The sequence below is a fragment of the Diospyros lotus genome, chromosome 6 (genome assembly GCF_014633365.1).
Source record: "Diospyros lotus cultivar Yz01 chromosome 6, ASM1463336v1, whole genome shotgun sequence".
Classification (NCBI taxonomy): Eukaryota; Viridiplantae; Streptophyta; class Magnoliopsida; order Ericales; family Ebenaceae; genus Diospyros; species Diospyros lotus.
This window is the reverse complement of record NC_068343.1, coordinates 18,590,064-18,605,540: the sequence shown is the minus strand read 5'-3', so window position 1 is coordinate 18,605,540 and position 15,477 is coordinate 18,590,064. Positions and strand designations below refer to the sequence as shown.

At 40.1% G+C, this 15,477-nt stretch overlaps 1 protein-coding gene across 2 annotated transcripts; it reads left to right on the top strand.

The window, feature by feature from the left end:
* The first annotated feature begins 2,122 nt into the window (after window positions 1-2,122).
* On the top strand, window positions 2,123-14,490 carry LOC127804696 (uncharacterized). 2 transcript variants are annotated; one of them, XM_052341635.1, is made up of 3 exons: window positions 2,123-2,556; window positions 10,901-11,646; window positions 13,720-13,875. In XM_052341635.1, the coding sequence occupies exons 1-3, from the start codon at window positions 2,263-2,265 to the stop codon at window positions 13,730-13,732; spliced, it is 1,053 nt and encodes a 350-aa protein (XP_052197595.1). In that variant the 5' UTR covers window positions 2,123-2,262; the 3' UTR covers window positions 13,733-13,875. The 2 variants fall into 2 exon arrangements, with proteins under 2 accessions (XP_052197595.1, XP_052197594.1); XM_052341634.1 differs by having other exon boundaries at window positions 2,124-2,556; window positions 13,706-14,490.
* Window positions 14,491-15,477: the final 987 nt, after the last annotated feature.

Here is a 15,477-nt window from a genome sequence, read left to right as displayed (position 1 = left end):
TCTATTATAAGTGTATTAATATTTAATATAAATATTATTTAAATTATCATAATTAAATATCAAATAGCATTTTCCTTAATTATACCTCTTGAGAGATAGTATATTAAATCGAGTGCAATTTTGTTCACCCTCTTTAACGGGGTGAACATCACCCTCACAAAAATTGTGAGGGTGAAAAAAGTAATGAAACGACCTGAATTAATTAATTATCATTTCGTTATTTTTTCATTCTCACAATTTTTATGAGGGTGATGTTCACCTCGTTAAAAGAGGGGTGAACAAAATCACACTCTATTAAATCACCTTCTAGGGTATTATTAACTCACAAAAATATGACTACACGTGGAGGTCATCCGCACTAAAGTAAAGAAGTTGAAAAAGATAAATGACGTGGCTCATAAATCTAACGTCAGAGACACCTCAGGCTGACTTGAGATTAAGAGGGGCCCAGCCACAAAGGCCCGTAATTATAGGAGTTAAAAAAGTACACATGTACACGTGGCCCCGTGAGAGTGGGTCGGTTTGTCCATATCAAGCATGGCCCATAGCCTAACCTGTTCCTTTATCCGTACGGCAATTTAATGACTTGACTCCAACCCAATCCCCATTGATCATGACACACTTTAAAATCAAGTGGTCCCACTCAAAAAGGCAAAATAGTGTTGAATAAATTTATATTAAAATTAAATTTATTTTTTTTAATTTTTTAAAATAATTAGAATAACCACCATAACTAAAATTAACTTACATGACAGCAACGTTTTGTTTTTATGGGGTATAAATTTTTAATATATATATTATTGTTATTAGGATATAATAATGAATTTAATTTTTAAAACACATCGTCGTCCAACTATTTGATTTTATAAGAAAAAAATTATCAAAGGACATAAAACGATTCTCGAACAAATACTTCGATACTTAAATCAAACATTAAAGATAATAGAAATCCAAAAATAATACTATTCACATTAGTATCAAAGACGTATCTCATTTGAAATGAAAATTTACCTATTTATAGAAAAATATGAAGTAATTTAAAGTGCCATAGAATTAAGATTCTTATAGATAACGTTTATCTTCATTAATCTTAGTTCGACTGGAATTAAGATAACTATAAATAATATCTATCTTTAATAAATAATATTTATCTTATTCTTTTACAAATAGAATTTTTATATGTCTGAATTATTAAGTTCACGCGTTATGCGAAACCCTCTCTTATTCAAGAAAATACTTTGACAATGTATCAGATTTTCAATGCATTTCAATGGGACCGCGAGCTAAGCCCACAGCTGAGGCCATAGTCCAAGGCATGGTCGTGGTCTATGGTAATGGGCCATGAGTCTTGGCTCCATGACCATGGGCCATGGTAAGGCCACGAGCTATTTATTTGGCCACGGTCTTTGACGTTGATTTGTGCTACAACAATACTGCATACATTTTTCTTCTTTTGGTTAATAATTAATTTTTTTTATATTTTGTCATGACGTATCATATTAATGAAAAATATTTTGCTGATAAACTAAGATTTATAAAAATATTGAAGGTAAAATACAGAATATTTATAAAAATGACCAAAATTACGAGTGATCCAAGTTATAATAATAATTTTATCAAAAGAAAGTAAGTTATTTTTTCAAACATTCCAATGGAGTTTAACCCAGCCCACATGTAGAAAGTAGACAACCCACAAGAAGTATTGAAGTGGGTCATCTTGTCACAAGGTAGCCCAGGCTAAACCAAAAGCCCATCAGGGGATTTTTAGGGCAGGCTTTGAGGATCCTCATTTGGGCTGTCCTCTAACGTGACTTTGTTCCATTTTGATTGGTCTAAAATGGCATGCCCTCTCCTCCCTTTCCACCTTTACTTCCACTCAAAGCGAACAAAAATGCCTTGCGTGAGGCATATCCCAGTTCATTGCTCGAAAATGGCTTATGAGATATTTTTTAGGCCATGTGTCTGTGGTCGCAATTAGTAAAACTGTTGACTTTCTGTTCTTTCGTTGAAGAAAATGGGCTATCAACAAACAACACGTGGCAGTTTATCAGGAGCCTTAACTGACGAAGCAGTTCCGCGTGGCAGACTGGGCCAGACGACCTACACCAACACCTCTAAATTCTTGCGGGGGGCAGAACACCATGGACGGATGGATTGGATTCTTGCCCAGTCCAAGTCAACCATCCAAGTCACCCCCCACCTTCACGGCTTCTCTAAGGAGGGGAGGAGGAAAAGCAGAGAAAAACGTAAACGAAGACGACGATGGGGCTGAAAGCGGAGAGCGTGACACTGATTCTGGTGAATCTGGCTGGAATCATGGAGAGAGCCGACGAGTCTCTGCTGCCGGGAGTGTACAAGGAGGTGGGGGCGGCGCTGCACACCGACCCCACCGGGCTGGGATCTCTCACTCTCTTCAGATCCATAGTGCAGTCCTCATGCTACCCTCTCGCCGCCTACTTGGCCTCCCGCCACAACCGCACCCACGTCATCGCGCTCGGCGCCTTCCTCTGGGCCGCCGCCACCTTCCTCGTCGCCTTCTCCTCCACTTTCTTAGAGGTTAGATCCATTCGCAGATAATGAATGAGCTCTTGTTATTTGTGGGTTTTGATGATTAGGTGTAATCCCAATTAAACTAATAATAAAAGAAATGGGTCGGATGTGTCAAACTGGAAATTGAGAGCCTAATCTGGTTTTACATTATTATGTCTATTAGCTAGCATGATTGAATTTGTTCAAACCAGGCCATGACTGAATTTGAAGTTACCAGACCCCAAATGTTGGTCTTGCCATTATTTGTTGATTATATATGAATGATGAGATTTGTTGCTTTTAACTGATATGCCTTCGCAAATTCTTCTATTTGGCGAGTGGTTTCGAAAGAAAGCATATGCTTGTGCAATAGATCTACAACATATATTGTGATGGCCCTGACACTTCCAAGCTAGCTGTGCGTGTTCTTAGGTTTATCACCCCTTTGGTGAACGCTAAATCAGCTTTCAATCCTTAGAAACGAATAGGAGACAAGAGGAGCTAGAAAGTTTGATGAGTGAACAGAGAGCTTTGTGTTACTAGAGAGAGATAACAATTCTTCTTGAATTGCTAGGATTACCTTAGAATGGTTTGTCCAACGGATCAATTCAGAATGTTTGTCAGGCTCGGATCTGAGGAGAGGCTTCCTTCCGTAATTCTGGAAGGAAATGGTATAGGCAGGAAGGATTGAGAGGGAGAGATTGAGAGAGATTAAGAAATAGGCGAGAGAAGTGTGAACTGAGAAATGAGAGGGAAAGGAATTTGTGGTATAATCCTCACATAATTCCCCATCCTCAACTTATCTGTATTTATAGAAGAATCACATGGCTTGGCACGGCAGTTAGGAAACCAGCCCATGCACGCGCCATTTGAATTATCCCCTATGGAATTATTACAATACTACCATTACACCTTCTAATTACAACTATACCCTTGGTTTATGACAATTCCCTCCCCTTAAAACCTTTCTTGTCTCCAAGAAATTACAGTAGACTTGTCATCCTAGGAAAGCGTTGCAAGGTCAGGGAGATACTCCCACGTGGTGTTGTCCAGATGGAGGTGAGACCATTGCACTACGACTTAGAGTCAATGGAGCCGTATCATTGTAGACCACCCGTTTGTCCAGCACTGCCACTGGTTCACCGTCGTCCTCGATGTCTTCCAAGGAAATGGGCAGTGTACTACTTGCGTTGTCTGCTGGTCCAGTGGATCTCTTCAGAAGAGAAATGTGGAACACTAGATGAAGGCCCACGCCCTCAGGCAACTGGAGATGATAACCGACAAGGCCCACCTTTGCCAAAATCTTGAAGGGCCCATAGAATTTAGGATTGAGTTTAGAGATTGGCCCCTTGTGGAAAAGGTGTTGTTGGAACCTTTTAACCTTTAAGTAGACCTCAGCTCCTTCTTCAAATTGTCTCTCTGTCCTATGTTTATCTGCCAACTGCTTCATCCGTTGTTTTGCTAGGGCCAATTCCTGCTTAATGGTCAGTAGGGCGTCCTGTCTGTCCTTTAGGTACTGATCGGTGGATGTTTCCTAGGAAGAATAGTGCATTACAGCAGGAATGATAGGTGGCAGATACCCAAATAGAGCTTCGAAAGGAGTTCTTTTGTGTGTTGTATGGTAGTTGGTGTTATACCACCATTGGGCAAGAGCTACCCATCTACTCCAACTCCTTGGCTTGGAAACACACAAGCATCTAAGATAAGTCTCGAGACATTGGTTGACTATTTCAGTTTGCCCATCTATCTCGGGATGGTAGGCAGAAGAGAGATGAAGCTTGATGCTGAGCCCTTGAAATAATGACTTCCAAAACTAACTGGTAAATACCTTATCACGATCAGAAATTACCGCCTTAGGCAATCCATGTATTTTGAATATTGAATCCATCAGTTTCCTTGCTACTTCAGTGGCTGTGAATGGGTGAGCCAACGTGATGAAGTAGCTAAATTTAGTCAATTTGTCCACCACAACCAATAGAGTGTCAGCACCCTCAAATTTTGGTAAACCTTCAATAAAGTCCATTGAAATCAGTTCCCAAGCCTGCGAGGGTATTTCCAAAGGTTGTAAGAGGCCTGGATAAGGAATTTGCTCATGTTTGCACCTTTGGCAGGTAGTGCATTCCAAGATAAATCTAGTTACATCCTTCTTTAACCCCTTCTTGTAAAAGAGTTGCCATGCCCGCCTGTAGGTCACATTGAGCCCCGAATGCCCACCTATGGGGGAGTCATGCAGGCTCTAGAGTATCTTCTTCTTCAACATTTCGCTTGCCCCGATAACCACTCTGTTTTGGAACCTCAATAATCCCCCTTTTAATTAGTAGTTAGGGTCAGCAGTTGCATGTACTGAAATCTTAGTAAGTAGCTCTTTGATCCAAGGAGTCTTGTCATAGCTGTGGGTAATGTCTTGCACTCAATCTGGGACCAAGGCCGACATGGCCTAACAAGAGGCTGGCACATCTCTCCTTGACAGAGCATTGGCTGCCCTGTTTTCCTTCCCTTTGCGGTATAGGATCATGAAGTCAAATCCCATGAGTTTGGTAATTCCCTTTCTCTGTAGCTGGTTATGTACTCTTTGTTGGGACAAGAATTTAAGACACTCATGATCTGTCTTGATGGTGAATTTCTTGCCCTCTAGGTAATGTCTCCATTTCTCCACAACCATTAAAACTGCCAACAACTCCTTGTCATATATACTTAGGCCAATGTGTCTGGGGGGCAATGTTTGGCTTAGATAGGCCACTGGTCGCCCTTCTTGGCTAAGCACAGCCCCTATACCGATGTCACACACATCCGTTTCCAAAATAAACTCCTTGGACAAATCTGGTAGAGTCAATGTTGGGGCTTGTGTCATGGCTGCTTTATGGCATTCAAATGCTTCCTCTACTTCCGGTCCCCAACCGAAATTATTTTTCTTTAGCAGAGTGGTCAGTGCCTTGCTAATCATGCCATACCCTTTTATAAAGCGTCTGTAATACCCTGTAAGGACTAGGAATCCTCTCAGTTCCTTCAAGGTTTTAGGCCAGGGCCAGGCCTTCATAGCTTCAATTTTGTGAGGATCGGTACTAACTCCTTGGCCAGATATGATATGACCCAAGTATTCAACCTTCCTTTCTGCAAATGAGCATTTAGACCTTTTCACATACAACTTATGGAATCTAAGGATCTGAAATGCTAGGTTGAGGTGGGATAAATGCTGGTCTAAGGTGAAACTGTAAATGAGAATGTCATCGAAAAATATCAATACGAATTTACGCAAATAGGGAGCAAAAATGTGGTTCATTAATGCTTGGAAGGTTGCAGGCGCATTGGTGAGGCCAAAGGGCATTACCAAGAATTCGTAATGCTCTTAATGGGTTCTAAAAGCGGTCTTAGGGCAATCAGCTGGGTTCATTCGGATTTGGTGGTATCCGGAGGTCAAGTCAAGCTTAGAAAAAATGGATACGCCTGTTAATTCGTCTAAGAGGTCTTCAATAATGGGTATAGGGAATTGGTTCTTGATGGTTAGTGAGTTGAGTTGCCTATAATCCAGACAAAATCTCCATGTGCCATCTTTTTTTTTTAACTAGGAGGATTGGTGAGGTATATGGACTTTGGCTTGGTTGTATCAGGTTTTTGGACAACATTTCTCTTATAAGTTTTTCTATTTCCGCCTTTTGTATTGGAGAATATCGATAGGCTTTTAAATTTACTGGTTCACTATTGGGTTTAAGGTGAATAGAATGGTCAAGGATTTGATGGGGTGGCAGGGTTTGGGGGTTGGCAAACAGATCCTCAAATTCTATTAGCAAATTGTGAATAGGTGTAGGGAGGTGTACCTTATTGTCCTTCATTATCAAAGAAGTGTCCCTTTGTGCAACAAGCTTGTGTTCTCCAGTTGTCATTACCCCAACGTCCATAACATAAATTGAATGCAGTTGTCCCATAGTGGTACTTCCCTATTCCAGCAGCTTTTGAATTCTTTTCCTTGAAACAGCCCTACACTCCTCGGTTTCTTGACTTCCATGTAAAATAACCTGTTGGCCCTCCAAATTAAAGGTCACTTCCAAAGTATTAAAATCGAACACCAAGGGGCTCACTGTCTTCATCCAATCTACTCCCAACACAACATAACACCCTCCCAACTTGAGTATTCTCAAATCTGTCGAGAATTCTCGCCCACTCATTAGCCACTTGAATCCCATACATCTGAGTTGGCTTACCATCCTGGTCCCATCAGCTATTAGGACTGACATAGGGGGAGTCTCTTGTAGGTCGCACTGTAGGTAGTGGGCTGTTGTCTCATCTAGGAAACTATGAGTGCTGCCACTGTCTATTAGCACTACTATTTTCCTTTTTCAGGCCACCCCTTTCACCTTAATGACCCTACCCGCTGCTTGGCCCTGCAAGTCATGCATTGAGATCTCACCCCCTTCATTTTCCTCAGGCACCTCTTCATTCCTGTCAGTACCAACTTCATCCTCCTCTACCTTCTCCTGTCCTTCCATAGTAAGGAGGAGATTCTTACACTGGTGACCTTGTCCAACCTTTTCTCCGCAACGGAAACAGAGGCCTAATTGTCGCTTTTGGTCCACCAATAGGTTTCTTGGTTGTACCGTAGGTTGGGTGACTTTACTGGTAGGTCCTCCCCTTTGCCCTTGGAAATTATTACCCCTGTGATACCCCCCGTAGGTGTGATCCTCCCTGCTGTTTTTAAACGACAGCCTATGTCTCCTAGCAAAGGTTTCCATCGATAGCTCGTGTAAGCGAGCTTGGAAATTATTACCCTTGTGATACCCCCGTAGGTGTGATCCTCCCTGCTATTTTTAGACGACAACCTATGTCTCCTAGCAAAGGTTTCCATCGATAGCTTGTGTAAGCGAGCTTGCTCAGCTGCTTGTGCCACCATTGTGGGGTACAACATCTTAACTGTCGGTCTAATTAACTCCTCCAGCCCACTGATAAAACTTGAAACAAAATACTCCTCATCTAGGTAGGGATGTGACAATGAGAGTAAGGACCTCAATTCTTCGAATCTGGTTTGGTATTCCTCCACTGTTCCATTTTGTTTCAATTTGTTAAACTCCTCAATTACATCAGATCTAGTCTTCTCTCCAAACCTTCGGCACAATTGGTTAACAAACTCTGGCCAACTTAAATCCAACCTGCCATGACTCCAATTTTGGAACCACGCATCTGCCACATCATCTAAGTAAGAAGCAGCCATACATACCTTATCACCTTCAACGATTCAATATTGATAAAACACCCGTTCACATCGGCGTATCCACCACCTCGGCCTATCCCGATCAAAGGCCGAAATCTCCATCCTCAAACCCGGATGAGCTGAATTGATACCACCATAACACCTTGGATTCGCACCCTCTCCCAATTCCGGTGGTTCTCCCCCACACCGTGGCTCTTGAGGTCGCAATCAAGTCACCGGTGCAGTCAAGATTAGTGTTGACGTTGTCCTTGGGGGAAAATCCTTTGGTAAACTGACATTTGGTTGCCTAGCAAACATGCTCAAAGCTGCCGTCAATTGCTGACTGAGTCTGGAGAATTCTTCTCAAATTCCGTTCACGGCACAATCTAATGCGGTCGTGTATTCCGATTTACTTCGGTGGATCTCTTCTTGAGTATTCCGAATTCCTAACTCCATCGTCTCCAATCTATCATCCACCTGCTCCTGATGCTATCGCAATCCCAACTCGATTGTGTCCAGTCTAATTTCCATCTGCTTCGCTCACGTTCCGTCAGCCATTACTGCTGCCAGGTCGCGGGCTCTGATACCAAATGTCAGGCTCGGATTTGAGGAGAGGCTTCCTTCCGTAATTCTGGAAGGAAATGGTATAGGTGGGAAGGATTGAGAGGGAGAGATTGAGAGAGATTAAGAAATAGGCGAGATAAGTGTGAATTGAGAAATGAGAGGGAAAGGAATTTGTGGTATAATCCTCACATAATTTTCCATCCTCAACTTATCTGTATTTATAGAAGAATTACATGGCTTGGCACGGCAGTTAGGAAACCAGCCCATGCGCGCGCCATTTGAATTATCCCCTACAGAATTATTACAATACTGCCATTACACCTTTTAATTACAACTATACCCTTGCTCTATGACAATGTTCTACAAAAATATCTAATACCCTTGCTTGTACTCAAATAGGGGTGTAAATGAACTAATACGTTCAGTGAACAGCTCGTGAACAAGCTCGATTTGAGCTCATATATGTTCGCTTATTAAGTAAATAAACGAAATAGAACAAAAATTCAAAGCTCATTAATAAACAAGCTGAGCTCAAATAGAAGCCTGTTCAACTTGTTTGTAATTCATTTAAAGTTCATTAAAAACTCATTTGTTTGTTCATTTAATAAGAGTATATATATCCCTAAGATGTTTTAGGGTTTATTTTGTTTTTTTCTTGCTTTGAAGTCTATGATTTTGTTAAATAATATAATTGTATGAACTATTCATTAAAAAAATAGCTCATTTATAAATATTTGTTCATGAACAGGAAACGAGTTTGTTCATGAACAAGCTTTGTAACTCAAACCAAACCCGAACATGAAAAATTGTTCACGAATTGAGTTCAAACATTCCTTGTAGAGCTCAGCTCATAAACGAACCAAGCTTGAACGCCTTAAGAAATAAACAAGCCGACCCGAAACAAAGCTAAGCCCAGCTCAATTTGGCTTGTTTACATCCCTATACTTGAAGTCTCAAACTTTGCCAAGAAGTCCATACCACATGCCTTGCTTTTGGAGTCATTCTTCTAGGTGTGAAAGTAGCTAGTGGCCACATTCTCCATGTTGTTGGTGAAATGAGACCTAAACAAGTAATGCCGATAAGTCTGGAGAAATTCACCATAGCACTCATCTCCTTTCTCTTGTACAACATACTAATCAACTTGCAACTCTCATCCCTTCCTACATAAGCACCCCACCTTACCTAAGGGAATGTCAACACGTTTGTATACACAACATTCTAAATATGTACAATAACAAAGTGTAGAATCATTTAGAATATCTAGCGCCAATCTAGAAAAGTCCAAGTCTCTCTTCAAAGGACTAAAGAATTCTAGATTCTTCTACTAACATCCAACAAATAGTTCCTTCTATTATAGGTGCGGGGTGTTACAATATGGTTTGGCCAAAACCATGAAATTAGGAAGACGTTTTAGTATAATCATGTAGTCAAAGGCGAGAAAGGTGCATGGATGATGCAAAGTGCCATGGAAGCGCCTTGTGTACTACTAGGCAAGGCTCCTTTACTCAGCCACTGCCTAGGTGAGCACCTTTGATGAGATCAAGCGTCTCAGATGCTTGCCTGGGTGTAACCAAGAGAGAGAGAGAGGTCATTGGCTCGAAAAATCAAAGGAGGCAAGTTTCTTGTGATTCTCCCATGTTTCATATCTCCTATAGTTGTAATGGCATTCTCATAGATCTGAGGGTGGCAAGTCGTAGAGCAATCTCAGGAGGTCGATTGGAGTCGTCATGCTCAGGAACCCTTGGTGTGATGGTACATGACTGACCCTCCCAGCAACTGATCTTCACTAGCACGCTCACCGGCAACTCTCTGGTGGCCATCTCTCCTCTAACCTCTTTCTAGAGTCTGGTCTATTGTGGGATTTATTCAACTGTTAACACATTGCTCCTCTTCGTTATTGCTTCTGTTTGAGTGATATTTTGTTTGTTGCTGCTGCAGAAAGAGAGTTGAACATTGAATATTGTTTGCTCCTTAAGATTAGTTTTGAATATTGAATAATATATAAATATTGGATATAATATTGAATATTGTTTGTTTGTTGCTGCTTAAATATTGAATATATTTGTTATATTGTTTGAAGAATATTAAAAGAATTTGTGTTAAGACTATTTCTTATGTTTTATTATTATATGCATTATATTATTGTCTTTTTCATTAAATATGTTTATTGTTATTTTTTTGTCAATTTAAAGCTTCGCTGTCGCTCAAGCTAGCGCTTTTTATGTACCTAGTGTCTCAGGTGATATAATGACATAGTGCCTTTCACCCTTGACTACCTTGAGTAAATTCAATATGAGTGGTTTTTTTAACTTTATGACTGCAATTGCAGCCTCGATAAAAGTTTGTACTGAGATACAGATCTGAGTACAACAAATTCATGTTGCATGAAACATCTTTTGCCCAAGAAAATTTAAAGATGCAAGTCCTTACTGAAAAACTCATTTCTGGGTTGAAAATTCATGGATTTTCAGGAAATGAAAAAGAAAGCAGGGAGAGAGTTGAGGCTTTTTATGTTGAAACTTGATGCCTTACATTAATTGAATTGTCATTGTGATGTATTGCTGTTTTTATGTTCATACAGTGTATAACATTAAAAAACTGTAATTGTCTTTGCTGTTTATCTAGGTGGCAATTTCAAGAGGTCTGAATGGGATAGGACTTGCCATAGTCACACCAGCTATTCAATCCCTTGTTGCAGACTCAACTGATGACACCAACCGGGGTACAGCTTTTGGATGGCTGCAGTTAACTGCAAATTTTGGCTCAATTATTGGTGGGCTTTGTTCAGTATTGATAGCCTCAACATCAATCATGGGTATCCCTGGTTGGAGAATAGCCTTCCATCTGGTTGGGCTGCTCAGTGTTATAGTTGGTATTTTGGTCCGCCTCTTTGCCAATGATCCCCGCTTTTCTGATAGTGAAGCTAAAGCACAGGTTCCAAACAAGTCTTTCTGGTCTGAACTAAAGGACCTGGTTAAGGAGGCAAAGATGGTACTGAAAATACCATCTTTCCAAATTATTGTGGCTCAAGGTGTGGCTGGATCATTTCCTTGGTCAGCTTTGTCATTTGCCCCTATGTGGTTAGAGCTTATTGGTTTCTCCCACAAGACAGTGGCATTGCTCTGGACTCTATTTGTTATTGCTGGTTCTCTTGGTGGTCTATTTGGAGGAAAGATGGGGGATATCCTTGCCCAACACTTTCCAAATTCTGGTAGAATAATTCTTTCACAGATAAGCTCTGGTTCAGCCATTCCTTTGGCTGCAATACTGCTGCTAGTTTTGCCTGATGATCCCTCCACTGCGTTCCTGCATGGTTTTGTATTGTTTGCCATGGGATTAGTTATATCCTGGAATGGTCCAGCTACAAACAAGTACGTCTCTTCAAACCACAGATACACTTTCTCCTGAAATTATTGGAGTAACAAAAGTGGTAATATCAGTTTTCTGTCTCTCAAATATTCTAAAGGATGCTTAGATTACCATGGATCAACAATTCAAAGGAACCTTCATTGTGCCAACCATGTAGATTTGTTTTTAAGGATGATTGTGAAACAATAGAACATTTTGGAAAGAAGCAAGTCCCTTTCTGTTTCTTTTTCCCAGTATGTCTCTTTTTACCTTTACTTCTCTAAAAAAATTTCAATATGTTTCTTTTTTTCTCAGTTATCTTCAAGATTTATTAGGGAAACAGATATAGAAATACTAACTTAAGGAATGGTGCATTCATATTTGGATTAACTAAGGGGGACTAGAATGTCCACTAAATTGCCTATAGTTCATATGACGGGGTGGATAACTTCTTGAATTCCAATATGATGGGAATAGGTTTTTCAAGAAAACGAAATCCGGCTAGGAATGAAAAACCAAATCTTGATAGGAAAAGGAAACCCGAGGAGTTGTTTCGTATAACTAGATATCTTTAGTATGAGGTAATTGTGTACCACGCTTTAGTAGCCGGAATTATTTGAGAGATGAGTAACCGGGTTAGGAGTGGTGTGAGTTAGAGGGAAGATTTGTAGTTTTCCCATTTAAAAACTGTAGCTTGTTTGAGTAGTAATTACTCCTTTTGAGGTCATGGATGTATGCCTATTGAGAGACAAAACTATTAAATATTTGGGTGTGTCTGGAAAAGCAGGGAACCTCATGCACCATGGGCACCCTTTGCTTTGGGTGCGGTTTCTCTCTATTAAGTTCTTTCTCAAAAAGTCGTATCAGAATTGTTGATTCACCTTCTGAGATTAAGTAGTTATTGTTCAAGAGATGATGAGGTATACAAAGAAGAAAGTAAAAAAAAAAACAAAAAAAAATAGTGGCCCTTCAAGGTTTGGAATGGAGAAGGTGGCAGCAATAATGGCAGAGTTTTTGGCACTGTTTCTTGCTGCATTTTTAGGCTGTTGTGTTAATTGACAATGATGAAGACTGAGAGGGTACTGCCTCTCCAGTTGCCTGTGATGGCATCAGTGAAGAATCTGGTTTTTGCAATTGGCATCAACAAAGAGGTCGTTCCCCTCTTAAGAAAGTTTTGTGAGAGTGAGTACATTAGAGGTTTGACTCAAGTGAAGAGTTGTTCAGTGACTCTTCAAACCCCAAGTCAGATGGGAGTAAGTTTTTTGAAAAAATTAAATGCAAATGTGGATGGGAAACCAAATCATGATAGGAATAGAAAACCCAAGGGAGTTGTTTTTCACAAATTGACCAATTAGTATGAGGTAATTGTGTACCATATTTCAATTCTCAGGTCATTTGAGAGAGAGTGTTGCCGAGTTCCTGGGTTGGGGGAGTTGAGAGAAGATTTGCGGTTTTTTCTTTCAAAATGCTGTAGCTTTGTTGGTTAAAGGATTTCTCTGTTTAATTCTTTCCCAACAAGATGTCACAAAGGAACATTAAGGCAATTGAGGCCCCTTGCTGATTCAAAACCCGCAAGGAGAGTGAGGGTTTCAACAGAAGGACTGCTCTTGGGGCCACTGTTCTTGATGGTATCCTATTGTTCTGACTTAGAGCCACAAATTTTGACTTGCTAAAGAAATTCAAGTATGCTAAGAGCAATCATTGGATATATGGGGGATATAAAGAGCCAACAAGGTAGAAAAAGAAGGCATTTTGACATCTGCCTTCTTGTCAGCATGCTTTCAGACAGGATAGCAGGCTATTCAGTGCTTAAACTGTGCTGCCCAGAAAGCGAATCTACGTGATGTATGGAACAAAGTGGAAGTACAATAAGTCACATAATCGAACGATATTATGACTTAAAAATATATTAGGTAGTTCAAATTATGAGATTTGTGTTGTTTTCATTGTGGGATAAATGACAGCACCAAAAATATTAAAAATACATTTTTCATTTACTGTTTACATTTTGTTTTTAAAAGTGTCTCAAGGTATTTACCTTTGAGATTGTTAACCCTTTCATTGTTCTTGACATGTATACAGTCCAATATTTGCAGAGATAGTTCCTGAGAGATCAAGGACAAGCGTCTATGCCCTGGATCGATCATTTGAGTCCATACTAGCATCATTTGCTCCTCCAGTTGTTGGGTTTTTGGCTCGGCACGTTTTTGGCTACATTCCAGTTCAGAAAGGATCAACAGACTCAGAAGAGATTGAAACTGACAGAGAGAACGCTGCAGCACTTGCCAAGGCTCTCTACTCAGCAATTGGTGTTCCTTTTGTGGTTTGTTGCCTCATCTACTCATTCCTCTACTGTACTTATCCGAGAGACAGGGACCGCGCGAGGATGGTGGCTTTGATCGAATCGGAGATGCTGCAGATAGAGAATGCTCCTTTGGGAGATGAATACTCTCCACTTCATGTTCTGGGATTAGGTGAGCTGCATGAAGAGAGAAGAGTGATTGATATAGATTATGAAGGAGAGGAAAGCCGCGATTTCAATGAGAACGACGAGGAGAGGCTGCTTAACGTGCAGGCATTGTCAGTTTCTGGCAGATAGCGGATGAAAGTTGTTTGATACAACGCTGGTTTCCTCAAATAGGTGCAAATTTTGATTAACAATGTCCAACACACGGTTTCCCTACAGTTGCAATTGTTTGTATCATTGGACCATGAAAGATTGAAGCAAAGTGAACCATTTTTTTCATTTGAAATACTTCTTTGGAGGGACTGAAACACCCCTTTTAGTTTGTAACAAATAGGTGTAATTTTTTGAAAATACATGACTTGTTATTCATTCCTCTGCAAGTTCTTGTCATTTGAAAATACATATATTGTATCTTGTCACATTAATAGTTAATGATAATAAAAAGTAGTTTACAATTGAAATTAAATAACAAGGTAGATGTCTCTATTAAAAAAATAAAGTGAGTCTAAATGTAATTTTCCTTTTAATAATTTACCCTTTTAACAACTAAAAAATGGTGGTTTCTGCTTTTACGGTTGTAGAGCAGCAATTTTGGTGTCATATTATAGCTTGGAAATTAGTGGGTCCTGTATCTTAAGGAGCACTAGCATGTTATGAATGGCCATGGCAATAGACCACTGTCTGGGGCACTATGATTGGGCAATCATAATAATTTGGATATTCCTATTTGTGGTGGTGGCAAAACCATATCCAATGAATTGCAATCAACACGCTTTAGACCGCGCCAAGGCAAGAGCACCCACGCCATTCTCAATGTAACAAAATTGGCTTTCCCTACAGGCTTACAGCACAGACAGCATAAAATTATTTCAATGCAATTGTGTAAGTTCCAAGCAACTTTGTTAGGGGTTGTATCAGGTGCTTAAAGAGATAACTTTTTAAGTTTTGGGTACTTGGGGTATACGCTTAATTATAATTAACATTGAAATTTAAGAGACTCGGATGGATTAATTAACATGATTTATTAGTATTATTAGTTATTAATCATTAATCATTTTTTTATGAATTACTGTAATAGTATTGGACCGTACCAGCCCAATCCTGACCTTCGACCCACGGCCCAATCTCAACCCTTGACCTCAGTCCAACCCTAGCCTTGCGCCAGCCTGCAATAGCATCATTGCAATCGCATGTTGAATACTTATGCGCATCACTCAAGATCCCATTCTCATTGATGACAGATCTCATCTTCATTAATGGTAAATTTCATCCGCATTAATAAAGGTCTCGTCAACACCATGCTACTATCAAGGAGCCCCGTCTGCGTCAGATATCCAGTTCTATCACCCTGCAAACACATGATGCATGTAAGATGACCTCTCCTCCT